The 27367-nt window shown below is 29.1% G+C and overlaps 1 protein-coding gene, 2 non-coding genes and 1 pseudogene across 3 annotated transcripts; all 4 read left to right on the top strand.

Moving 5' to 3' along the window:
- Positions 1 to 27367, top strand: part of LOC149061615 (uncharacterized) — a 587539-nt pseudogene that overhangs the window by 495730 nt on the left and 64442 nt on the right.
- On the top strand, positions 3880 to 12430 carry lin (protein lines homolog). Its single transcript, XM_015520666.2, has 2 exons — positions 3880 to 4323; positions 7588 to 12430. Exon 2 carries the CDS (start codon positions 7611 to 7613, stop codon positions 9420 to 9422), a length of 1812 nt encoding a protein of 603 aa, XP_015376152.2. The 5' UTR covers positions 3880 to 4323; positions 7588 to 7610; the 3' UTR covers positions 9423 to 12430.
- On the top strand, positions 14783 to 14901 carry LOC149061620 (5S ribosomal RNA). The gene has a single exon (XR_016190040.1). It is a non-coding gene; the product is annotated as a 5S ribosomal RNA (ribosomal RNA).
- Positions 19276 to 19397, top strand: LOC149061619 (5S ribosomal RNA). Its single transcript, XR_016190051.1, has one exon. It is a non-coding gene; the product is annotated as a 5S ribosomal RNA (ribosomal RNA).

Genomic DNA, 27367 nt, shown 5'->3' with positions numbered 1-27367 from the left:
AGACAAAAACTACTGGACCGAAATAAATAAAAGTTATATCAAAATTCAATAGACTTTTGAAAACTATAGCGGGTTTTAGCTTTTCTTAACCCATGTAGATGTAGGTTACTGTAGGACGGCTCACACAGGAATTTCATTTTGGCTCACAAAAATCGAATTGTTTTTTGTTTTTGTTTATAATAATACTATGGTTGTCATTTGTTACAGATATAAGTACGAAAATTAGTATAGACTAACCGGACGTGCGTCGCTATGAGATTTTTTTTGAATAAAATAAGTTTAATCTTAATTTATTGTAAGTTATTACTTTTTAGTTTTTACATTCAAATAATGTGCAACAAAATTCAATGTCTTTATGTTTGTAACTTTTAACTAAACAATTTATTTACAAACATTACTCAACCGATTTTGATTAAAGTTTTAAAGACAGTTCTTGGAAATACCAGGAAAATTTAAAGAGTCAAACTGACTCCGTTCGAAAATATAACAAGTTCTATGTCTAATCCGCAATGGTTGGATTGCTGGTATCGGTAAAATTGGTTCACAAATCTGGTACTCAAATGCCGATTTTCCCCAGGAAAAAGTAAACTAAACCGAGGTACACCGATATTCTGCCGTATTTGATGTTTGTTCATTTTCCCAATGTAAAGTCAGGTTACACAGCTATATTATACATAAATAAATACAAGTTACGATGACATAACCACATAGGTAACTGGTTAGTTTATACGAGAAAACACATAATATCAGAAATATATTTTTTGCCTTGCTATTAGTCGTAGACGCTGATGCGACAATTAATTAAATAAGACTACGATCGATAAACGACACTTATGAGAACAACATATTTTTTTCTATGTTATCTCTTTACTTGTTAGTGCTCGGTATACGTTTTTTATTCAATCATTTTTCATTTTCAAGCAGTGTGAGCATCGATTAATAAACAAGGCCTGTGCTTAGCAGTTAAAATTAACTAAACGAGTAAATCTATTGAAATTATAGTTCTAAAATCACTTAAGCCTTGAGCTACAATATACAAATACTATATAATATGCCTACGACTATGTATAGGTAACGATCGTAAAGGTGTTTCGTTGTCGTTGTGTATAAATGTAAAAACTATAAAATAACACCTTTTATTTTACAGATACAAATGAGACTAATGTTCGTTTAATAGTTACGAGTATTTTTTCTTTATGAATATTTACTAAGCCTAAGTGTTTTAATAATCGGATGAATATTTACAGTATTCGATTTTTATATTTATTTTTTTTTTACAATAAAAATAAAATCGTGTAACGGTGTAACAGATAAATCGTAATTGATTTAAAATGTCTTCTCTTTTAATACTCTATTAATCTATAGGCTATATATAATATACAAAGTACTTAAGTACCATGAAAGTACCAATCTGTCGACGCGTATTTCTCAATTGTCACGCGGGATTTTGTCTCTTTTTAGAAAATACCAATTCCAATAAATCAAAACGAAACCGCCCATACGCCGGTGAAAATCAAAAACCAATAACTATTGTAAATTCTCTGTGAAGAGTTTGGCTAAAGAAAATGTTTCTAGAGACGGCGACGGTCAATGGGTACGTATCTACCTGACAGGTGTGAACTGTTTGACCGCTATTTGAAATATTATACGTTGTATTGTTGTATAGTATAACCATAAAAACGACTCTTTAATCTTTTACACCCTTTCTGTTGCTATATAACACGCGCTATGGTGACTTTACCTTTTCTATAATTAAAATGTTATTTTTTTTCACTCGCACACACATGTTTATCAAAGTAAAAACGAAAAAAAAATCGTCGGTCGTTACAGGTACGGCACTATATTATGCGTTATGTAGCGTCGTATATTATATCGAGTGCACAGCGCGGTGGAATTTTTTGCGTGTAACTTACTCGTATATAATAATATACGACTACAACTTTTAAACCATCTTAAAGTGATTTAAATTGTACAAAACTTGAATAATTGAAAATTGCAGTTTGTGTATATTATATCCACGTCTTTCGTTATTTTTCATAAGTTATTGTTGAATGTAAATTTCTCCTATTTAAATCAGGTAAGCACTTGTCTACTCTTAGAAATTCTCTCCTGCCGCACGCCCAAGTGCCTGACCCAAAAATATTGTTCTGCGCAACAACTTATACAGCAATGATATTTATAATGATTAAAGTATGGCTGACAGTCGTACATTGCTAATTATTTCGATACAAAAATTATGTAGTTTAAATGGTGAACGGATATTATAATTATATACATATTTTATTGTTACGTACGACGCTGACATGGAGTCAAAAACATATGTTGTTTACTTACCGGAAAAAAAAAACCTATACCAATATAATATTAAGAGACACTTCTATAAGATAGGTAGTTGTTGTTATTTGATATTTACTTACAGGAATAGATATCATTTGATATTTACGTTCATGTATCAGACGATATTTACTTATGCACAAGAGTTTGTATTTTAAACAAAGATTGAAGTGCCTATTTTTGTTCAAATACCGTGATGAGTTAAACCCTATTATGTATTATACATTTATAATATTATTATACACAATATGTATATGGCGGAACTGTACCTACGCAATTTGAAACATTTTAAGCACCTTCGCCCACTCGCCGGCCATTTGCTGGTATTCGAAACTTTTACACGATGTAACAATAAAAGGTATTTCACGCAAGGTCAGACTAATCGCACGTCGGTTTATGCACTCGCTGCGGTTTAGATTTATTGGTACCTATTTATTTTTTTGTCGTTTGGAGGGGATTGGTTCTCATTTTAAAAATTGACCAATTCCGAAAAGAAACGGAACATAATGCAAGCATGACGGATACGAATTACGAGCGAGCACAAAGGGAAGACCTTCAAAGGTGTTTTTGTCGACGTTTTTACCCTATCCTCGAACCAGGTAACAGGATACCTATATGATTGATATTCGATTTAGAAGCGGCAATATTATTATATTGAGATTTTGAACAGAACACGAGGTTTGAATTTTACGAGATATCCTAGGTTAGGCCCGGAAGTCGACCTAACCGCGTCCAAACGCACGGATTACGAATGAAGTCAATGTTCTCGAGAAAGCGTGTCTAAAGTGCAGACCGAAGTTCGCCGGCAAACGAAACGTTGGCGCCAACAACGGTACCAGCACGTCGCTCGTACGCTTATTTCTATATAATATTAATCTAATACAGTTGGTTACGTATATCATAATAATTTTATTGTTCAAACGGCAACGGCGAAGCTTTCTGACGGAACGCGGCGCGGTCGTCGTCACGTTGGCAGTTTTGTCGAAATTCCGGTAGCCCGCCGTCGACGGTCGTGTCGGCCGGCGGCGGGAGCGAGGCGAACGAGCAACGGCCAACAAGACGTCGCGTACTCGCGTCGTCGACCGACATCGGTCCGGTATGCCGCAGCCGCGCGCTCGCCGTTTCATAAAATGAAATAATATTACATTATCATTACGCTATACCGGAGCCGCCGAACGCGGTTGGTAACACTGCAACAGACGCGCCGCCGGGCGACACGGTTATTCGGCCGCCGCGGCTATATGGTAAAATATCATTATATACGTACGTTACACGATAATAATAGTAATAATAAAAATAATGATAATATTCCTCACGTTTGCGGCTCGCCGTGCATACGTGTATAATAATAATATGACGGCCGCCTCCTCTTCCGTCACTCTACCCCGTAACGTCCCACCGCGCGACCGCCCGCCGACGAAGGCCTTCAATTATTTCCATAAGCTACGCCGCCGCCGCCGCCGCCAATGAGGTTTCCCGCCGCCGCCACCGCCGCGCCACCATCGGTATGCGCCGCGCGTTTCCGCTTATCCGTTCGCCGTCGGGCCGCGCGCCAGTCACGAACAACGTCGGCAATCGTCGACGTCGTACAGTCGCCGTCGCCGCCGCTTCACGCTCGTACGTAATCGCGAACGGGTTGAGATAGAATTTTTCTTGTATCACGACGTCTTATCGCGGCTTTCGACCCGCGACAAATTCCAGAGCGATAACGCGCGTGCGCGCGTCAGCCCGCCCGCTGCCCCATCAGACGGCCGCGATGTATCGCGTCTGAGGGGCCCCGTCCGGACGACAGCCGTGCATGCGACGTTCGTGTGTACGACGACGGTTCCGCCGCGTTCTACCACGGCCGCGTGTGCTGTTCAACGGACCGCAGACGCCGCCTCCGCCTCCGCCGCCGCCGCCGAAGAGGACGACGACGACGACGGGCGGAAAGCGCGACCACCAAAATGCCGCCTCCCCCACGGACGATTTCGTGACATCGGCTACTGGGTGAGTGTTTCACAGTCTCCAAAGTCGGCTTGTACGAGCCGCACTCGGGCGTTGTGTTGTCGTTATCGGTACGGACAGCGCGGCAATGGCGCTGTCCAGGACCGGATTCAGACGGCGTAACACGGGCAGCCGTACACTATGGCCACGGCTACAGTTTCGGCTGCCGCTTGGCGGCGTCCTGTCGGCCGATTTTGAACTTTCAATTTTTCGCGCGGAAAGCTTTTCGCCTGCTCTCCGTCCTCCCCTCCAGCCCCAGAGACCTCTACGCTCTCTCCGATTCTTTTTTACATCATTTTAATCTTCTCGCTCGACCATCCCTTGACTCATGCAACTTGTTGATCTACCTACCTACCTTTTTTTATCTGTTTTGGCACTAACACATTGATTGAGCATTGCCAATTATTATATTTCTCTACTCATCCGTCACTTTCCATCATTTTGTTTATCAATCAAGGGGTTTTTTAAAAGGTTTTTCAACTCCATGTACTGGACAGTAGGATTAATTTGGACTTTGGCCTATTTAACTAAACAAACTTTGATTGAGCTTATATACTAGATCATCAATTAATACTGTTACCACACCAATTCAAAATTCCTAAACTAGAACTTTTATTAAAAAAAACTCCAAAAACAAAACATTCAGGTGCTAATATGTAATTTTATTTTGGTAGGTAGGTATGCAGTTCAGTGAGTGATCTAAGAACAGTAAATTTTATTAAGACAGTTTTTTAGTAGAGACATTCCTAGCAAAAATTTTTTATTAGGTAGTTTTAAAAAGATCAAAAATATAATTTTCTATTTATTTAAATTAAATTTAATAAGTACCTATTACCTAGTCCCTATCAAATATGAAATATGTTGTGCTTTTTTTTTATAAATTTTCCTTATTAAATATTAATAATAGGTAGGCATAGCTGGTATAGATACCTAAAAAATCATAATTAAAAATACCCAACTAGTGGCTTAAAAATATAGTAGTTACCGAGTATATTTTTAGTTTTATGTATTTTTGTTATATTGTATGCTTAGGTACATACTGACTGGTATACTCTCTTGTATATTTAATTAGACAAAATATTTTTAGATACCTATAAATATAATAGTTATTTTAAAATGTTGTGTTATCTAATAAGTGATTTGCTAATAATTTGATAGTTACATGAAATGTTTTACCATCTGAATGAGTCCCGTATATTTTAACTTTCACTTAAGTACCTACATTTTGTTACATATTAATCCTTTTAGTTAGATACTCACTGTTACTGACATAATGTATTTAAATGAAAACAGTGTATGGTCTTTAAAATCTAAGAATTAGTTGGTAAAATAATTTGAACAAGTCTAAATAATAATATGATAATCATGGCTTATATTAATATAAATAGAAACTACTGGCTTAGCAGATTGTATTATTCAAGGTACCTATTACTGTTATTATATCAATTATAAATTACATTATTGGAGTATACCTGATTGTATATTATTTCATATTATTTTACCTCTACAAGTGACTGTTGGTAATTTAAATTATTCAATACATTTTTGTGCAATTTGAAAACAACTTAAGTTGGAAGAGTATGATATGTTTGTGGAAAGATTATGATTTGCTGTGTCAAATGTATTTTAATTAGATCAGAATGATTTGTATTAAAAAGTAATTGGTATTATTAAAATAGATTTATTAGATGAGGTATTTATATAGGTAATTAAATACAATTTTAATGTGTTGACTGCCATGTGACCACCAGTGTTTAGTTGATATATATTATTGGTAAGCCAAGCATATTTTTCAGTGTCATTCCAAATTTATATTTTTCTATTATATTCGAAAAATATAAAAATAAATATATTTATTACCTCCAACAAGTTGTATTGATTCTCGCTACTCCACCATGCTTTTTTAGCGCATTATTATAGCTCCATGAAAAAGTTTACAGTATCAGGTCTACTGAATTCCATTTGCATTATTTAGATTACTTAGACCCTACATTTTATGAGTACCTGGTAATTTTATAAAAAAATTATTGAAGTTGATGTAATTTCTACATAGTGTACTATACCTACTTCTATCTAATATATTTAATAATAAATTAGGAATTATATTTTAAAATCATAAATCATTACCAATTCAAATGGTTATCTTCAAAACTCAAGGTCAATTCATTATTTTTTCTCAAGTGTATCGAATACTATTTTCAATATTTGGTATCGGTGTGTTTATTAGTATGTTATGTTGACCTACCTAAGAATTTTATATTAATTGTATACCTTTTTGTACAATATTATATCGGTAGGTATTCAATAGAGTTATTACACTAATTGTATCAAATAAATTGATATTCTACTACTATATATAAGCATTTAATTGTTTTTATAAGTACATTTTTAGTGTTACAACTCATATATTTCATGGTTAATACTTTTGCAAATACCTGAATATATACTTTACTTTATTTATTCATTTGCTTGTACACTCATATTGTAGCTCTAATCAGTTTAGAGTTATAATAATCTAGATTTATATTTAAATGTGAACATGATAGCAATTATTATTTTTATTGAGGAAATTAATGTTAAAATGTGTACATACCTACTATGAGATTGAGATATGAGATCAACTATGTTTAAATTCATTTAAAAAAATTGCTGCAGTTTCTTGGATTCAAAAACATTTCATGAACATATTGAAATTGTGTATTCACATTTTATTAGTGAAGAAAACTAAATGTTAAATTGCATGCATTTACATTACCCAATTATTTATTATGCAAGTGAAGAAGTAGGTACTGTCTATTGCTTATAGTTAACTATAGGTAACATATTGATAATTTATTCATAAGAGGTTAAAATATTTAAGATTTTTATGTTTTTATAATTTTGTATCATTTAATTGATGATAATTGTCAAATAAACAAAAAATTATTGATTAGCTAAAAAAAATATAAATAATGTTGCATTTGTAACTAATAGTATGATATAACTTGCATGGATTATAGATACAATTACTACTGTATATATTTATTAAAAAATATCAGTATACCAAGGTACCTACTTACTATTTAATTTACACTCTATCTGGGCTCCTATATATATAATCTGTGAATAGTTAAAATTTAAATAAGGACCTTCTTAAATTGTAATTTTTTTATGAATTTCCATGATATGGAATTATTCCCAAATTATTATTATTTATATATATATACATAAATATATTTTAAAGAACTTTATAAATATTAATTTTGTTGAATTACTTTTCTGTTCTAGATTTTTGAACTGTTATTGGGAGTATGGAAGAACAGGAAACTATGAACAAAACATTGCCACTTGCTAAGAAGCAGAAAGTTAATGACAGTGAATATCGCTTGGTAGATTTAAACGTAGATACAATTAGTTTAAACTTGACAAAACATTGTCTATGTCAATTGCCTGAAACATGTATGCTAAAAGAAGTTTTTAGGGTCTCAAATGTAAGTAGTTGGAGTAATGAACGACTTTTAAATTTTTTGAGTTCAGCTCGATTGACCTGTGACATTGCCCTCAAACAACAATCAGAAGGCACTATATGCACCAGTGTTGAGCGGTTAAGTAATTACTTAATTTCTAATAAAACTGGTATAGTAAATGAAGTTGTATCTTTACTTACACGAACAGATCCTTACATATCATACGCAGCTAGTAACGCTTTAGCAGAAATATTTTTGTGTTCACAAAATAAATTAGATAATGCATGGGTGGAAGAGTTAACAGATTTATTTCTTCGTCGATCTCCTGAAACTTTATGTCCTGTTATATCAGTTTTTAAACGTGTATTGTGTTGGAGAGATTCACAAATGAATGATAATGAAAAAAATATCAAGATGCCTGAAAATTGTGTTAGCAGGAAAGTTATTTTTGAAGATGATGAAATTGAGATGGATGACGAATTTGGAATAAGCCTTGTTAAAACGAAAGTTATTGAAGTTTTACAAAACCAATGGAAAATGATTGTATTGAAATTTATTAGGTACATGTCATCTTTTGACCACTGTACAGATCTTAATACTGAACAATTCACTCATAAAATGGGTCATCTTGCCATCATAGAATTTATAAAGTTATGGACCTCTATGGTTTCCATTAAAACCAATCTTAATGTTATGAACATTAAATATTTCTACGCAGATTTGGGACAAATGCTTATTCTTTTAAGGCGGCCAAAAGTCCAACCAGTAGTTTGGAAGAATATTATTAATCTTTTCAATGAAAGTTTGTGTTACACCACAACATTGGCTGTACAAGGTACTATGCAAGAAGAACCTTGTATGTTGGCTAGAGAATTGGTCAAGGTTGTAAAAACTAAAAATATGTTGAATAATATGCCATTTAGAAAAGGTCCTGGAGAATTCGGAGGAGGAGAAGAAGACGAAGGCGATAAAAAATTGTTACAAGACACAGTTTTATTAATTTTAAAAGCAGTGGCTACAATCATCAAGGAGACAAAAAATGAATCTTCATCCAGTGATTCTTCGTCTGATGAATCTGAAGACTCTGAAGAAATAGATGCTGAGATGGCAATAATTGAAAGTAGTGTCAATGAAGTTTTACGGAAGCTTGATGCATGTGTTAAAAAATGTATGTCTTATCTGCCGGAAACTCAAATTGCACAGTGGATTGTACAGTTATTTTCTGATCGCAATGACATACTCATTGAGAGTATGATATGTACTATTGATATTTCACTGGTATTGTGTTATCGTCGTAACTCTTTACCAATGTTGCGTCAAGTGCTAAATCCCACTGCCAGTTTAGTTGAATTTCTACAAACATTATCTTATAATAATGATTTAAACGAATTAATATTAGATTTATTGTTGGGTAGTGACACTAGTTTTCTGTTGTACATAATGCGAATATTGAAATTCATATGCAATAGGTGGTCAGAGTTTTGCCTTTGTTGTGATACAAAGTTGCAAAGCACAATGGCTACATTAACAAACTTACAAACAAGTCTTGACCAACTCATTAAAAATAATTTAACTCCTTATAATCTTAATCCAGTATTAAGGTTATTAGTTAAATGTAATGAGTTGTATTCGGGTATAGCTGTAATAAACATTTGAATAATTTATAGTTTTGTTAGTTCAGTGGCGGCTCGAAGGAAGTATGATTCAAAAATCATGTTTATAAAGATATTAAAAGAACATTGGACCCACATGTGTTTTCTCTGTCTTACACACATACCGCATAGCAAATTTTTGTTCGCTAGTTTCAATAGTGTGCTGTTAGTTTTTATATTAGGGTGAATTGACCCAGTATCAAACTTTTAGGTAATAATTATGTGCATTTTCAAATATTTATACTTTAGGTACTCATAACTTGTTTAAAATTAAAATATTGTAAAAACCAACAAGTGAACACACAGATAATGTTCTTACAAGTTTCTAATTTTAAAAGTTTTTTTTTTTATATTGATCTTAAGCCCGGCGACTAAGGCCATTAGCTGTTGTAGGGGTTATGAACTGTGGTAGGGATAAGGTTTTGGTACGGTAGGTTGTTCTACGGTTGTTACGGTAGGTTGCAAACATGTGTATGTGTCAAGGTTTTTAACTACTATGAACCGAGTGGTCACCCATCCGGGAGCTAGTAGCTGTGACTGTTACTTACTCCCAGTCGTATTCCGCAATTGGTAGCAGTAAACTCGCCACACCTTTAAAAGTTTAATAATGGGTTAATTCACTCTAATATCAAAACTAACAGCTAACTAACTAGTGAAACTTTTCTATGTAATATATGTGCAAGATGGGGTCATACATGCGAGTATGACATCCTCTTAATGGGCAGATGGCCTATATGGTTGAAAAAGGTAGTTTGAATTATTTATAAATGTCATTTAACCAATAACAATCTATAAATTCACTATTTAGAGAGTAATAAAAGGTGGATGGTTTAAAAATATTATGTGGGTGTTATGGAAATAAAGTTCAAGCCACCACTGAATGTTTCTAGTTTTAATTTGAAAATATATTTTTGATATTTAAGAAACACTATTTTTATCCTATAGACAATTCAAAATTTCATACACCAAAATTAGTTTAAGGACCTGTAAATGATTTAAAGTTAAAAATACGGTGTACAGAATTGATTTGCTCAATTTTGATGTAAAAAATTGTATGAAATGAAACTAAGCTGTGACCTTATAACAACAATAAAAATACAATATTGGTTAACTATTTGTTACCAATTTTGTATTTATACATATGTAAAGTTCATATTATTCATATATTTTAGATTTAGATAAGTGTATTTTAATTTAAAATTGTAAAATTAAGTGTAATTAATTATTGTTACTAAACTTGTTATATAGTTTAATGTAAGTAGATAATTTTGTCGAGATAATTATTGGTTTTTATTTGTTTTAATTTATAGAAAACAACACATTTCTAAATACATTTGTATAGCTAATCACAGCTGTGAATTAAAACATTAATATTTAGGAACGTATTAGGTCTTCTGATTTAATGTGGTATTTAAATTATTTATTTTTATAGTAAAACATATGATGAACATAAAGACTGATACATAGGAACTATTTTTATTTAAATTAAGTTATATTTAAGAATACAAATTTTAGCCAAGTTGCCATTTAAGAGAACTTTATTGCATAGTTTATTTATATTTATTATATATACTTTTTTAGTTAAATCTACTTATTTCATATTATCTTATAAATTGTAGTCTTTTCTTGTTTTATTCTTTGTTTTTATGATTTTATGAGTTACTTATTAAATCCAATACGATAATATCTATTATTAAAGTGATACGCGTAGGTTTTTATATTGAATTGTACTTATTAATGTTATGTAAAATATTTTAGTTTTATTAATTAACTTGAGAATTATATGTTTATTAAACTTCTTTTGAAATCTGTATTAAACTATTATTCTATTAATTTTCTTTTCTTTTCTTTTTTTCTTTGTGTCCTTATAGCAATTACCTATCAATTATCAATATTTATTTTTTTACAATATATTATGTATGTGTGTATATAATATTTAATTATCTATAAAGTTAGTATATTGTACCAATATGTGATAGTCGATGTGTCCACCATTTATGATATGATGACCCAAAGACAACAAACCAAATACAATTCTTAGTCGTTACTGAAATTTTTGCAATGAATTATACTAAGAATTAATTTATTAAAATAACAAATAGAGTAATATAGGTTGTAAAATGATAAAATATATAAACCAGGGCAGTGTTGTATTTGTATTTGTGTAAGTTAAATGATTAAAAATCATACTTTTTATTTTAATAATTAGGATCTAGTTTATTTATAATTGGCACCACTAATAAATTTCCATGTTGTTAGCCCTTAGTTACTTATTATCGTTACCATGCATCAATTTATACCTAAGAGAAATACATTTTTGTTTTCCATATGAACCACGTGTACTTAAAAACTTACTTCATCGTTAAAGATTTAAGTGTAAGCCTATATCATTAAATCTACATAACAATACAAAACTAGATAGGTAATATTATCTATAACCATTTATGCCCATAAATTTCAAAATTGTCATCATCATTAATATTTTTTCCTCTTCTGTGTCATTGTCACCTTGACAAATCGTTGTGATACTTCTTGGAGCCATCAAACGCAGTCTGAATAACTCTGATCTACAATATTACTTTTTAGCAGCCAACAGCCTTTATTCCATAAATAATAATTGGTTTGTGATTTTTAATATAAAATGCCATTTTATAGGTAGAATAAATTAATATTCACATATTGGTATAATGTTGAGGTTTTTAGTCTGAGATTACTGCATATTATGCTTGTATTTCTCATAAAAAATGTATTTCTATTAGTTTATTTAATTGTTAATTTATTTATGTATTATATTGTAAAGCTATTCATTACTATTTGTTGAAAACAATTTTTATTGAATATGAACTTTACTTAAGTAAATAACTTTAGATACCTATTAAAATGTAAAAATAAAATGTATTGTGTAATATTAATGTTTTATTGAATCACACTTTGTATAATCAAATAAAGTAATTAATAGTGAATTATGTTGTAATTGGAATCAAAATGTGAAATAAATATTTTTTTTATAAATTCTAATGAGTTCCTTTTTGCATATTTATTAATCATCAAATAATATTATTTCTTAAAAAATAATTTGTGGCCAAGTCTTATATTTTAATTTAATATATAGGTGAGGACTTAGGATATTAGGTTACTGAAAAGTATAAGGACAAATTAAAAAGAATTCCCTAATGTTGATTTTTATCGGTTTTATTTTTGTAAAATTAATTAGATTAAAGCCTGTTATTGTAAAAAAAATTGCTGTATTTAGTTAGTGGAGTATTTTAATCAAACTCAACTTTTTTAGATCCTGAGCGGATAAATTGATTTTTATATTGATGTTTTTTTTTTTTATATCTATTATCACCTCTGGAACTCAAAATATTTAACCTTGATTGTAAATTAGTTTTATAGTTGGCACTTTGAAGAGTCAATTAAGTTCCTTGTACTTTTAAAAATAAAGTTAAACATGGATTCTTCTAAAACCTTTTGATAAAATAATTAATTAATTAATCAACTTCTAACTTAAAAATGAATTACTGTAGAAACTTTAAATTTTCCAAAAAAAATTTATTGACATTTTTATATATAATAATATTTACAAAATATTTTGACTCTTTTAAAAAGCTATAGGTATAGTATGTTGGAGCTACACATTTGATATTTTTCGATTTATTTTTTATAAACGTTAATAATATTATTGGCAAGTATAATTCTTAATAATAGGTAAGAAAAGTATGGGAGGTAAGTAAGTATATTTATGCAAAATTAAATTTCATACCAAATTCTGGTATTTTAATTTTTTGTTGTAAAATATTCTTTTAAACTTAAAATTTGAAACGCATAATTGTATAGTTGCATATTTATGCATATTTTCTAGACGGCCAGTACCTAATATGCAAAAATATTAGCACATAAGTAAAAAATTATTTTTAACTATGAATAAAACATATTAAAGACATTTTTGTTGAATACAGCCATATTATAGGTTATACATAATTAGATATATTTATTTGGAATAAAGATAAAATATTATTCTAATAATTTTTATTTATACAATAGGGGGCATGGTAGACTTTTGACACTATTTTAAATAACCATATTTTAAGAAATACTTAATAAAATCTATATTATATTATCTAGTTAAATGGAATTTAAATTTCAATACAAATAAAATATACTAAGGCGGATTTAACAATTTTCCGCCCCTATGCCAAATTAAATTTGCCACCCCTATCAAAAAAAAAATTTTAACTTTTATTTAATAATACAAATAATATAAATAAACGAATACAAAATCAAAACTTTCAAGATTTTTAAGTGATTGATAAAATTTAAAAATGATGTACCTACCTAATTTTACAAAATCAAAATAAATATTCAACAAAATTTTGCCGTCCTATGGGGCAGCATAGTTCGCAGTGCCTTAAATCCACCCCTGAATATATATATATGTATATATTACATTTTAAGCTTAACTAAACTAAACTTACTTTTATCTTGATTTAAGATTTAAGTTAGGTTATAATTTAGTGTAATATTTTATAATCATCATATTACGATTACTAACAGTTTGTATTATTAAAAATATTCGTGGGCATGCGCAGGTAGATAACAATGGTACAAATTAAGTTAAAGCTACCTACTTAATAATTTTGAACTTTTGAAGATATTTATTGCACTAAATTTTAATACAAAAATCACGAAAACCCATTATTTAACTTTATGAATAACATAAAAGGAAAGAAGCCAAAATATTATAGTTTTATAGTTTTAGAAATTAAACTCAAAAAAATGACAAAAAACTTTTATTGTAAGTTAAAGAAAGTATAATATTAAAAGTAATAGTAAACATCATTGGTCAATGGATCTCAAAATATATTTTTATCACTATCAGTAAATTAAAGTTATTTTATTCAGCAGATGCTGTATAGGTATTAAATACTATTTGAAAATTAAAAATTAAAAATAATCATCAATTGTTTTGTTTTCGTCGTTGGAAAATTCTAACACGAGCACACACGACCGGGACAGATACATCGTATTTGCATTTTTTTTATGGAGTACCTATATGTCATGGATATACTAAAAAAGAGAAGTGAGTAATATACTTACCCGGGCAACCGGCTATGTAGGTATAGGTAAGTGTATTATTTAATTTTCAGTTTTCAGTGTGTCACCCGCTATGTATCAACTACAGTCTACAGATGAGAATCGTGGAATTTTTTTTTCAGAATTTTTCAGCAAGCATAGTTCGGTTTCTCTGAAGTTTTCATAATATTTAGAACTATAATCTAGATGCATTACTATTATTCTAGTCTATATTCTATAATATTATATAATTACACATTATTATATGTGGCCAGGTCTTTATCGTACATCGCCAACGACCATACCACGTTGAATACACCAGTTCTCGTCCGATCACTGAAGTTAAGCAACGTCGGGCGTAGTTAGTACTTGGATGGGTGACCGCTTGGGAACACTACGTGCCGTTGGCATTTTTTTGTGTTTTTTTTATCAATCATATCCAAGCATCAATTTAGATTTTATACTTTTTATATTTTTTATATTTTTCCTTTCGGCGATACAGGTTATAAAACATGATCAAAATAACCACTACAACATGCGTTTGTTTGAAAAAGTACTTATAAAATACATTAACTTAAATACTTTTTTTGCCTAATAATTTAAGACAGCAGTTTAATCTTTTATTTATTAAGAGCTGATCTAAGTTAGTTAATTTGAAAAAATTGAATACGGTTTAGTATAAATATATTTATATGTGTGAAAATATGAATTATGGGAGGAAATATATTGTAGGTACGCATAAATTATATTGGAAAAAAAATATGTATAACTATCAAAACAATATGTGTCAGAAATATTTTCTATCCATATCAAATGTCAAACATTGTGTTATTCTGTAAAATCATGTAAGTACTTAACATATTGTTATATAACATAATATTATATGTTGCTGAATGTTTTTTTCTTTATATTTACTAAAATATTGTTTTATGTTTAATTCGTGTCAATAAGTACTTGCTTAGAAAAAAATCGACAAAAATATGATGGGGTAATGTAGCATTTGTGACATAAGGTACATAGGTATACATTTAGATTTTAGGTATACACACTTTAGAATTATTAGAATTTACCATTACAAAATATAATAAGTATAATAAGTTTCAAAACGATCGCACAGTTTTTATATTTTAAATTAATTTTCAAGCGTAAGATTTGCAATAAATGCCGAATGATTTCTCGTAGGTACTCGATTAAACTCCAACCGTCTTCAATTGTACCAAGGTCCAAGGATGACTTCTCAGATGCTAAACATAAAATGAAATTGTCAGGGCTGATAACCCAAAGCATGCCTAATCAAACTGTGAAGGTATCAAGTCGATAGCATTGTTCTACGGTTTTTAACTAATTTATAAAAGTGAAATTTGCATAACAACTGCAGGGTGATTTCATGTAATCTACGAAACTCAATTCGTCCGCTCAGTGACTACAACGGCAGTAACTACAATCCGTGGCGTCCTTGATCCTTATTTTTGTTTAATTTATAGGTAAGTATAGTTTTTATATAAATATAATAATTATATCACATTCTTACGTCTAATCAAAATACTTCTATATTTAAAAAAAAAATCGAATCTTTATTAGATATAATAAATTGTAATATTATGTAGGTTTCAGTTTACAAAAACAATAAAAATAAACCAAAAATACAACTATAACGTACAAGTATAACCATGTAATGTTAATATATTATACATAATTTAAATAATAAAACATTACAATAAATCATTGTCAATAATATTAAAATTTTATAACCGGTCGTTTGTGATAATCATTAGGTACTTTGTGGTTAGGTTAGTTTCATACTAGCAAAAAAATATATCGGTAATATATATAAATGTAAAAGTAGTAAACACTAATGACTAAACATCACCCAGATTATAATGTTTGTACATTACACATTTACGCTTTGGTTTTTATAAAACTTTGAATAAATTATGAGAAAAAACAATGATATAAAAAAAAACCAATTTTAATTTAACTCAAATGCGATCATAACTTCACTGCGCCCTTGGCATCAGTGGCGCACAGTAGATTTTTCACAAGGGTGTCGAAAATATATATCTCGCGGTACCCACCCACCCCACAAGTAAAATCTGAGTTTATACTTTTTATACAATTAATAATAAATTAAACAAATATTTATCAAAATAACATCCGAATTCACCCAGAACCAGTCATACTCACCCAGTCACCCACCAATTCTCTGAGGAGTGTCAGTCGGGTGTGCGGCACTGCTTGGCGTTGTTGGCAAGTGCACTAACACAAGTCAATGGAGAAGATGATTCAAAAGAAGAGCGAGGTTTTTAAAAAAGTATTTTCCGCTGTAAGAACTGTATAATATGTGTATATTGTGTATATAATATTTTACATACTTATAACCTTTATTCAATAGTATATGATAAGTTTTACTTAGCTTATAAGTATATTTTAAGTTCATCTTCTTCGCAAGTAACCTGTGAAAGAAGTTTTTCTACTCTAAAGTATATATTAAATCGATTAAGAAATTCATTAAGCCAACCTAATTTAGAAGCATTTATACTAATGTCATGTGAAAAAGATATATTAACTAAACTTAATAATGATGAAATTATTAATAACTTAGCTATGACTAGTGAACATAAAAAAAAAAACTTTTGTTTTAATTTTAATAAGACGCTTTTATAATAAATTAACTAATAATTAATAAGGAATAATTTGTCAAATAATTCATGTGTTCGATGTTATATTAATCTGAAGAATGTAAAAAATGAGTTCTATTTAATATTTTAATAAACTTTTTATGTTCAATCAATAAGTATATATATATATATATATATATATGGCCACTCTAATTCTAAATCCCGGTGACATTTTTAATCCCAGTCCGCCCCTGCAAGTGCCCATTTCGCCAAACTCTATTGACGGCACTGCCTACAGGTTCTTTGATCCTTATACACGAAACTACCAAAGCTTGAACTACTTATTGATCACAAAATATGCAATCAACATTGAAAATTTCAAGCCGATAGCGTGGTTGTACGATTTTTAATGAATCTTTTTATATAAACGGGAATCGTCAAAATTCGCAATACCGGGATAAGATATACACCGTAGACCGAGTCTTCATATTTAATAATTTACAATAATTAGTGAAACTATTTACACATGAACATCTCGATAAATACTGATCTTAGGGGAGATTTTCCAATTCCTCTCCCCCCCCCCCCGCCCTTTCAGAAATCATGCCACTGTACGTTACTAACCGTTTACTATTATTGTTAACAACGGCATTATTTATACTATTTAATTTTTTTAATTAATATTAAGTATAGGTATGTACATTTATCTATAATAGAGCATAATATATATTTTATATGATTACAGTAAATTATCTATATATAGTATTTATCTATATGAACATAGTTATATTAATATAATAATACATTCATATTTTACGGTTGCCTTAAAAACTGTGGATTCTTCTATATAACAAAATTATTCTGTCTGTACATGTTTATCCAAAATATTAATTACATTTTCCTGTTTTTCAATTTTTTATAATATCGAAAAATAGATAAAATAAAGTCGAGTTAAAGTAGACTACACGTGATCTGTAAATTTTTACAAATCTGTCGTAATGGAGTTGCGTCCATCCGTCCATATTGCGTCACATTTTACTGTATTGTATAATATCAAATGTAAAATTAATTTGTCGTATATGGAAAATGTTAAAACGGTTGAAAGCAAAGATCTTCCGTAATTTAAATTCTGGCTATCGTATCTCATACAGTCTTATTTAAAAAAAAAAAAAACATTTAGGCCTCAAATTAAGGTTTACCTGCAGGCTTGTCATGCACCTAATTTAGTTTCAGCAGTGGACATATTAGGACAGACGTCAGTCGGCAGTAAGTTTGATAGTTGTCATTACTTGAGCCAACTTTATTAATAAAAACAATTATTAACAGCCATCTTCCGATATAATATATAATATATATACAGTAATGGATATAGTATACTATTTGAAATATATTAATAATTATGTAAATGTGTTTATGACGTTTAGGACGAGTAGTTTATGAGTTATATGTATTTAAAGTTTAGATAAGCAGAGTAGTGGACAAACATTTTGCGGGGTAACCCCGTACCACTCCACTCTGCCAATCTAAACTTTAAATATTTATAACTCAAAAACTACTAGCCCTAAATTCGATTTTTATGAATCAAAATATTCTGCTTTGGAATATGAAATTAAAACTCTATTGTCATTCAAAAAAGTAAAAAACTTAAAAAAAGATAAGGATTAAAAATATTTAAAAATATTATTTTTTAATAAAAACGTTGGTTAATACTTTTCTAGATAATTAGTGTACCCGATTAAAAGAATCACCCTGTATATATAAATATATGTATAATATGTCTTGTTATTTTTGGGCTTGTCCGTCACTATTATCAAAATAAAAATAAAATTACTTAAGATTTTTAAACGAAACGCGTCATTGGAAAATGACACTCTTGCTACACCAAAAGGATATCAAAAGTACCATTGGAAGATACCTATTAGGGACGCCTATAGTCTGGCTCAAAATATTACACATACAACATATGCTTATTTATTTTTCGAAAATCTAAAAATGGATTAAAAGCCGTAGACCACGGTGTCCTTAGAAAGGGTTCACGGTGTTCCCAATGCACAGCACAGTTTGGGAACCGCTGAATTCTACATACCTAATATTATTACTGGGTACTGGGTAGGTGGGTATAATAATATAATACTATTATTTCCGGTCTGATAAACCATTTTTGTCGCCAACGACCATACCACGTTGAATACACCAGTTCTCGTCCGATCACTGAAGTTAAGCAACGTCGGGCGTAGTTAGTAGTACTTGGATGGGTGACCGCTTGGGAACACTGCGTGCCGTTGGCATTTTTTTTTAAAATTTTTAGTCCTATGTAATCTTTCTCTGTGAAATCTACATAGCAATTATATACCTATATATATGAATCATAAATTCTTTTATTACAACTGTAATGATGAGACTTATACAGTTTGTGAAATATATTTTTCATCAGACCCCGTGCTTTGAACTAATTTGCTAATAGTGCCTTGAAAAATTATTGCAAAATCAGTGTTAACAAAGAATATATATTATGATGACTATGGAAGTCGCAATAAAAAACAATTATCGTATTGTAATCGTTATTTTATGCATTGGTAAGGTATCAAATAAATATGTGTTTAAGAAAACTAAACACGAGCGATAAATGTAGCTAATCATAAATCATAAGCTAATTTAATCATAGTTTATAAACAATGATTTTTCATTCAAAAAATTCCATGTATTATGTAACATAATCATCAATTATTTCTACAGAATAACAGCGTTAAAAAAAAACACGTGTCAGAAGAACCCACTCGTCAGCATCTGCTCAGAAGAATTTCTGGGTTTGAAAAAAAAATGATAGGCACTCACTACCTATTGAAGATAATCCAGATAGAAATGTAGGTACACGATATTTCTGTTCTTCGTTTATTTTTTTTAAAAAAACTCTATAGTTGCGTGCTTATAATGTCTCCGTCTTACAATTTTACTACTTACACATCAAAAACTGTTTTGCGCGAGATAGATGAATTACTCAGAGGCTGTAGTGAGAATTTAAGATTGCGAATTAATGCATACAATAATATATAGTTGAGACCATTATTTGTGAAGTATTTGTTTTATTTTTTTGATATCACTTATGCGAAAAAATTTCTTATCGTTTCAAAATCCATTATTTTTTAAATTTTTAAGCTTGAACAATTAGTTTTTGTAGTTCTGACATTGGGAAAATAAAAACGATAGCTCACAGCCAACGATTTATCTTTTGATTGACATAAAATTTCGTTTGTTAATTGTTATGACCGTAGCAGTGTAATAGCCTTCTCCGTTCTTTCCCGCGAAAAACTGTTAGGTACGCTAAGCCTTACATATTTTGTAAGACGAAGACAACATATCACATGATGAAGGTGTAACGTTCTCTTTATTATTTTATCAATATTGTATAAAATGCACCTATAACTGTATTGTTTTACTGTACACCAAATGGAAAATACTAAATAAAAGTATTTAATCGTGTATTTTTGGATCAATAAATAAATACTGTAAAAAAATTATAACTAGTGATTTCATTTACAATATTATCTTAACAATTCGGTTATATTATGTACGCATTGTTACGGCGCTCTGCAACGTATTGTAAAATGTAATAACATTGGACTATACGATGGTTGCCACCCTTAGTCAAAAAGGTAGATAATTTTGAAACGCATTATTGCCTCCCGGCAAATAGCTGTATCGCTATATACGAATTGCTTTCCGACGTACCATATAATATTTTATCGTTCACGAAAAGGGTCTATAGTGCTACAAACAGGTGTCTCACAATGGGCAGGTAATAAATGTACGAGTGGTTCCTAAACAGTTCAACATTATAACACCGAATGATTTTTGTTCTCGACTAATTATTATAATAATATTATTTTGAATAGCTGTGTTTCATTTGTATAAATAATGTATATTATGGTTATGGCTAGGCTAAAACTATGTTTTAGATTCGAACGAAGTGATGAATGTATTGATTTTACAATGATGTGTGTTTTTTTTTTTTTTGTGTGTCTGTGTACAGCATAACTAGTCGAAATAATGCTTCAATCTCAAACTTTGGAAGTGGTTGCCGATGTAAAAGTGAATATCCTCGGTGCATTATAGAGGTCAAAAGTAAACATTTTCCAACAGTTTACAAAAAAATCGAGAAAAACAAAAAAAAAATTACAGAAAAACGGGATTTTTTACGCAAAACCAGTTTTCGACCAAATGGATTTTTTTATATGGTTGTAATTTAAAGGGTTTAAATAAGACACTTAAAATTAAGATATAAATAATAGTTTATATATTTCCATCTATTTAGATATATTATTAGAGAAACTATAATATGATTAAAATTTTGTTTTATCAAGTATAGATTTTTCTTATAAGTATTTTAATGTTTTTTATTTTATATAGATTTTAGAATCTGAGCGAAGTGATGAATGTATTTATTTTACCATGATGTGTTTTTTTTTTTTTTATGTCTGTCATCACGTTTTGGGGCAGTAAAAGTGATTCGATTTTTGACTTCAGTACCTCGTTCGATCAGAAAGTGAACCTAGTTGGTACTTTGGGGGGAGGGGGGGGGGGTGGTCAAGAGTAAAAATTTTCGGGATAAACAAACTAAAAATTTAGGGAAAAACGGGAAATTTTACGCACAATCAATTTTCGACAAAATCAATTTTGGTTTTTGATATAACTTTAAAACAAATGACCATATATACATGAAATTTTCACCAAATGTATATATAAATATATTCTATTCATCTTGCAATTTTCAAAAATACTCGACTTAAGTTGAACTGTTCATAGGCATATGTTTATTTAAATTAATATCGATAAAAATTTATTTTTTAGGTAGAAAATCTTGAAAATTGAATACAGGTTTTAAACATATTGTTACAATAGCAGTTGAAAAATCTAGTTGGTACTCTGGGGGGGTCAAAAGTTCAAAATTCTTAATACTTTTCTAAATAATCGAGAAAAACAAACTAAAAATAAATTAAGGGAAAAACGGGAAATTTTACGCACACTCATTTTTCGACAAAATCGATTTTGGTTTTTGATGTAACTTTAAAACGAATGACCATAGATACATGAAATTTTCACTGAATGTTTGTGTAGGTATATCTATCCACCATGCAATTTTCAAATTTTTGTGCTTAAGTTGAATTATTCATAGGCATTTGAAATTTTCGATCATTATAAGTTTTTTTTAAATTAATATCTTTAAAAATGTATTTGTTAGGCAGAAAAGCTTGAAAATTGAATACAAGGCTCTTAACATATTGTTACAATAGCAGTTGAGAAAAATTACGCAAAACCAGTTTTCGACCAAATCGATTTTTTTATATGGTTGTAATTCAAAAACTAATCACTGTAAATACTTCACCAAATGTCTGTGGTAGTGCTATCTATATACGGTTTAATTTTCAAAAATTTTCGACTTTTTTGTTATTTTATAGACCAATGAAATTTTCGATTTTTTTTTGAAGTGCCAGTAAAAAATTTTGGATGACCAAAAAAACTTGAAAATTTAATACAAGGTTCCTTATGAATTTTTATAATTGTAGCTAAAAAAATTAAAAATCGTTAGTCACAATTTTTTTTAATAAGCGTGTATAGTTCAAATTTTTACGAAATTTGTCGAAAACGTGAAAATTTGCAAGTAATTTTGAAGTTTAAAAATCATAACAATTTTTGTGTTTATAACTAAGGAATAAAAAATACAACACTAAGTTTTCCATTAGTTTTCCTTCATGTAGCTATTATGAAAACTCGAAGCATCATTATAGGAAAATTTTTAAGTGCGTTTGAATTTTAAATTTTTATGAAATAGCGTAACGATAACGATTTATCCTCAAACGATTTTAAACATTTGTTATTATTCAAAAAGTATAAGTCGTAGATACTTGAAAATTACCAGTTATTTAGATTGTCCATTTTCTTTACATGATTTAATTTTCAAAATATTTTGACTTTTTTTTAGGTATTTATAGAAAACTGAAATAAAACAGTTGTAAACTAAAAATATGTGATTCGCTTACAGATTTCGTTTTAGCAGAAACCGGATGACACATTTTTAAAATAATAAAAATATATTATGATTATCAGTGGTATCAAACAAAATTGAATCAGAGATAATATAAATAGTTTCTAAAAAAAAAATATTATAGTATAAAACTAACGTTTTGTTGTACCTATGTAATTTCCGACAGGTATTTGAAACTGTCTTGTTCACAAAACATAATATTTAATTTTGAGCGATTTAATTGTTATAATTCTTATTAGATTTCAATTTTTGTAGAAGTTTAATAGTATTCAAATAAATATATTGGCTCAAAAAACTGACAATGATAAAAAAATTAGAATGTTGCAAGACAAATAAGGCTTAGTTACCATGTAAATTTACAAAAAACTCATAACTATAAAATTACTTAGTTCTAAAAATCAAGAATACTGCAGTTTATTTATATTTAACTAGCTGAACCCGTGTACTTCGTAGCCCGTTAAAAATTCTATCTCTTTTATGGTCCATAGTTCATATTGTGTGTTGAATTCATTTAATGTGATGATGCTATCAGTATATTATAATACTTTAATACTTTTTATACTTTAATTTATGCTATAAACCCGCTCCCCGACATTCTCTATCATTTAAAAAAAATTTGAGCCAAATCGGCCTAGCCGTTCTCAACTGATGCAATTTCGAATTTTTTGTTTTAGAAAAACATAAACCTAAAAGTTAAAAAAAAAGCTGGTAAGTCGTGGATGTCACTCTGCTGTACAGTAGGTTACAAGTGGGTTACTGTAATGGATGGAATTAAATTTGAATCCAATGATATTATATCATTGTATACGAAAAACGATTCTGAGCAGGAACAGTTTATCTGTCTAGGACTAGGATATATTATAGAATCTATAATATATCTTTATCTGTTAAACTATTCATAGGTATTATATGCAATTTTCGATCATTATTAGTTTTTTTTAAATTAATATCGATAAAAATTTATTTTTTGGGTAGAAAATCTTTAAAATACAAGGCTCTTAACATATTGTTACAATAGCAGTTGAAAAATAAAATAAATTTATAGTCACAATTTTTTTTATAAGCATTCAAATTTTGAATTTTGACAAAATACGTAAAAATCACAAAAATTCGCAAATTGTTTTAAGCTAGAAATTTATAAAAAAATTTCTTTTTAAATCTAACGTTTGAAAATTTAATACAAGATTCCTTACAAATTTGTCAATCTTTATCACAAAAAAAATGCCCACCGGAAATTCAAATTCAATTTTTATTAGCATTTGAATTTCAAATATTGACAAAAATTCGTCAAAACCATGAATATTTGCAAATTATTTTGTAGTTCAAAATTCATAATATTGTTTGTATTTATATCTAAAGTTATAAAATTGAACATCAAGTTTTCCATTAGTTTTGCTTCAAATAGCCATAGAGAAAATTTGAAACATCATTATAGGAAAAATGTTTTGAGCGTTTGAGTTTTAAATTTTTATGAAATCGCGTAATGATAACAATTTATCCTCAAACCCGGTATATGTATATCTATGATAATATAAGGTATTATGCATTATGATAACTTTATGCAATGTTTTTGGAAAAATTGATTAACCATTCCTTATGCAAAATGCGTCCTAATTGAAAAATAAAATATTTGTTTCAAAATAGAATATAATATGACAATATTTAATATAATATATCCTTGACTGACAAATCATCTCCGTTCAGAATCGTTTTTCGTATACAATGATGCCTATCATTGCATTCAAATCTAATCTACCCTAGTCAGAGGTCCACCCCACCACCTAATGTACAGCAGAGTGACATCCATTTTCCCGCTTTTTTATAATTGTAACACAATATATATTGTGTAGGTGTATTCAAATTTATTTATTTATGTCGTATATATTTTTAGTGAAGTTTATGAACCACTAAACACTATTCTATAAGAGAGGCAACTATAGTGAGAACATTTTTGTTTTTTGGGTGGCAACTTGTCACTCGTATATAATTATGAAATACCTGATCATCAGAGGCACTATATACTGAATATTATACAATTTTTATTTACGATAATTTGGGAGGCAACTATTATGCACCGATAATATTTTTGTGGCATTAGATTGTTGTATATTTTGTTTATCGCATAAGTTGCGTGTGATTGTAATTACTACTAATTTGTTATACAAATTGACAATGCTTACAGTGAATTCTTAACATAGGTATCTATAAATGTATATGGTTATACACCTATTATTATGTATTAAATTGTTCTAATCTAAGTAATAATGTATATAATATTTATGGTATGAGATAAAAAATTTTAATTGTAATTTCTATTTATAGGTAATACTTATAAACTGCATAAACATATGTATAATTGAAATAATTAAATAATTATATATTATTCCTATAAGGTTTATATATAATAATATTTATATAGATATGTGTGTAATGCATGAGGAAATTGTCAACTGAAATAAATTAATATAGAATGTATAAACATTCGTGTAACAGAAAGTCCCAACAAATGAAATAAATTTAGTTCAAATCAATACTAAAACATTATTTTTAAACAATTAAATGACGCTAGCGTTAGAAGTACAGTAACTATACCTTTTTTTAAAAGAAAAAAAAAATGAAAAACAACTAGTTCGTAAATCTAATTTTTAGACAAATGTTGATAGTAAAAATGTTTATTAAAAAAAAAAAATAAAAAAAAAAAATAAGGATCAATATTATTTTCAAGTAAGTACCTATCTAAAATAATTTTAAATTTAATAAATTAATAATTTTTTCAAAATATTCTTTTTCGTAATTTCCTGACAAGTATATATTTTCTTAAATTATTTATTATCCATATATTTTCATATTTTTTTTCATAAAATTAACTATCTAGTATTTTTTTTATATGCAGCAGGTCTTTCTATTAAGCCCTGTATTTATTTATAAGACATATTGTATAGTTAGTTGTATTTTAAACCATTAATCTAAGTATTTTATTCCGTTGTATTATATCACTTTAAAAACTTCATGACATCATGACGCGTTAAATAGACGGGAAAATATCTGATAATATGATCAATGGATACACATTTTTATTGTTATATACTTGCATTTACATAACTATGTATAGAATATTAACCCTCTTAAACTTTAGGGTAGGTAACATAAACGAAACAATTTATTGACAAACGTACACGTTCAACGCGTTTCAATAATAAGAATTCGACACGTGAAGAGTGTAGGAGGTGATGACATTGTTTACAACTTATCGAACAATCAGCCTATCGATAAGTTATTGTCAACTAATCGTTTCATGTGTAGGGCATGGGTTTCTTCTTTATGATGAGAAAAAAAAATACGATATCATTGTATCAATGTACCTATACAGATAAGCAACAATATTAAATTTCAAACGGTGCGATGAATGTGTAATCAGTATTGTATATTATTATACTGTTTAGATATAGGTTAGATATTACAATACCTATTCATTTTAAAAAGGTGTTTTTTGTGAGTCTATCATCTTGTTTCAGAGCAGAAAAATGCATTAATATTCAACTTGAGGGTGATTTTTGGTTGAAAATCCGTAAATCAGAATATCGAAATATAATTTAAATACTTACTTCGTCGCTCATACTGTTTGGATAGATGTTAATGGCCGCATCTAAGAGGAGATCTATAAGGAGTCCGAACCCGCTTGAAATTTTATTTTGATATTTATTTTTAATACCTACTTATATAAATATGACTGTCCTGCATCATATTAATATGATATATTATAATCATCTAATAATTGATCGTCATTGATAGACAACGATACTATTGATGTCGGTCCGCGGCTCACGACGATTAACAACAGTATTAAATTTATGTGAAGATAGTAGTTGTTAGGTAATTTAAATGTATGTGTAAAAATAAAGATAATGTACTATTTAATATACCTATTTTTATAAACACTTATGTGAATAGATTTATTGAAGTCACAAAATGTAATTTGAATTCGGATTTGAATATATATAATTTTTATTTTTTTCGTCCGTATTTTGTCAACTTTAGTTTTTTATTTTATTTTACTTTTAACTTCTTTAGTTCTTTACCCTAATGATAAGTATATTTTTATTAAAATATTTGATGGATTAATTTATTGGCTTAAGACTTAAGTAGATTATTAAAAAATATGTATTTACTTAAAAAAAAAAAAAAATGTTTTAGTTAAATCAGTTAATTGCGTCA

Source organism: Diuraphis noxia, unplaced genomic scaffold (genome assembly GCF_037042655.1).
Source record: "Diuraphis noxia isolate RWA-SAM2 unplaced genomic scaffold, SU_Dnox_SAM2 contig0001, whole genome shotgun sequence".
Classification (NCBI taxonomy): domain Eukaryota; kingdom Metazoa; phylum Arthropoda; class Insecta; order Hemiptera; family Aphididae; genus Diuraphis; species Diuraphis noxia.
This window is presented reverse-complemented; position numbering and strand designations above follow the sequence as displayed.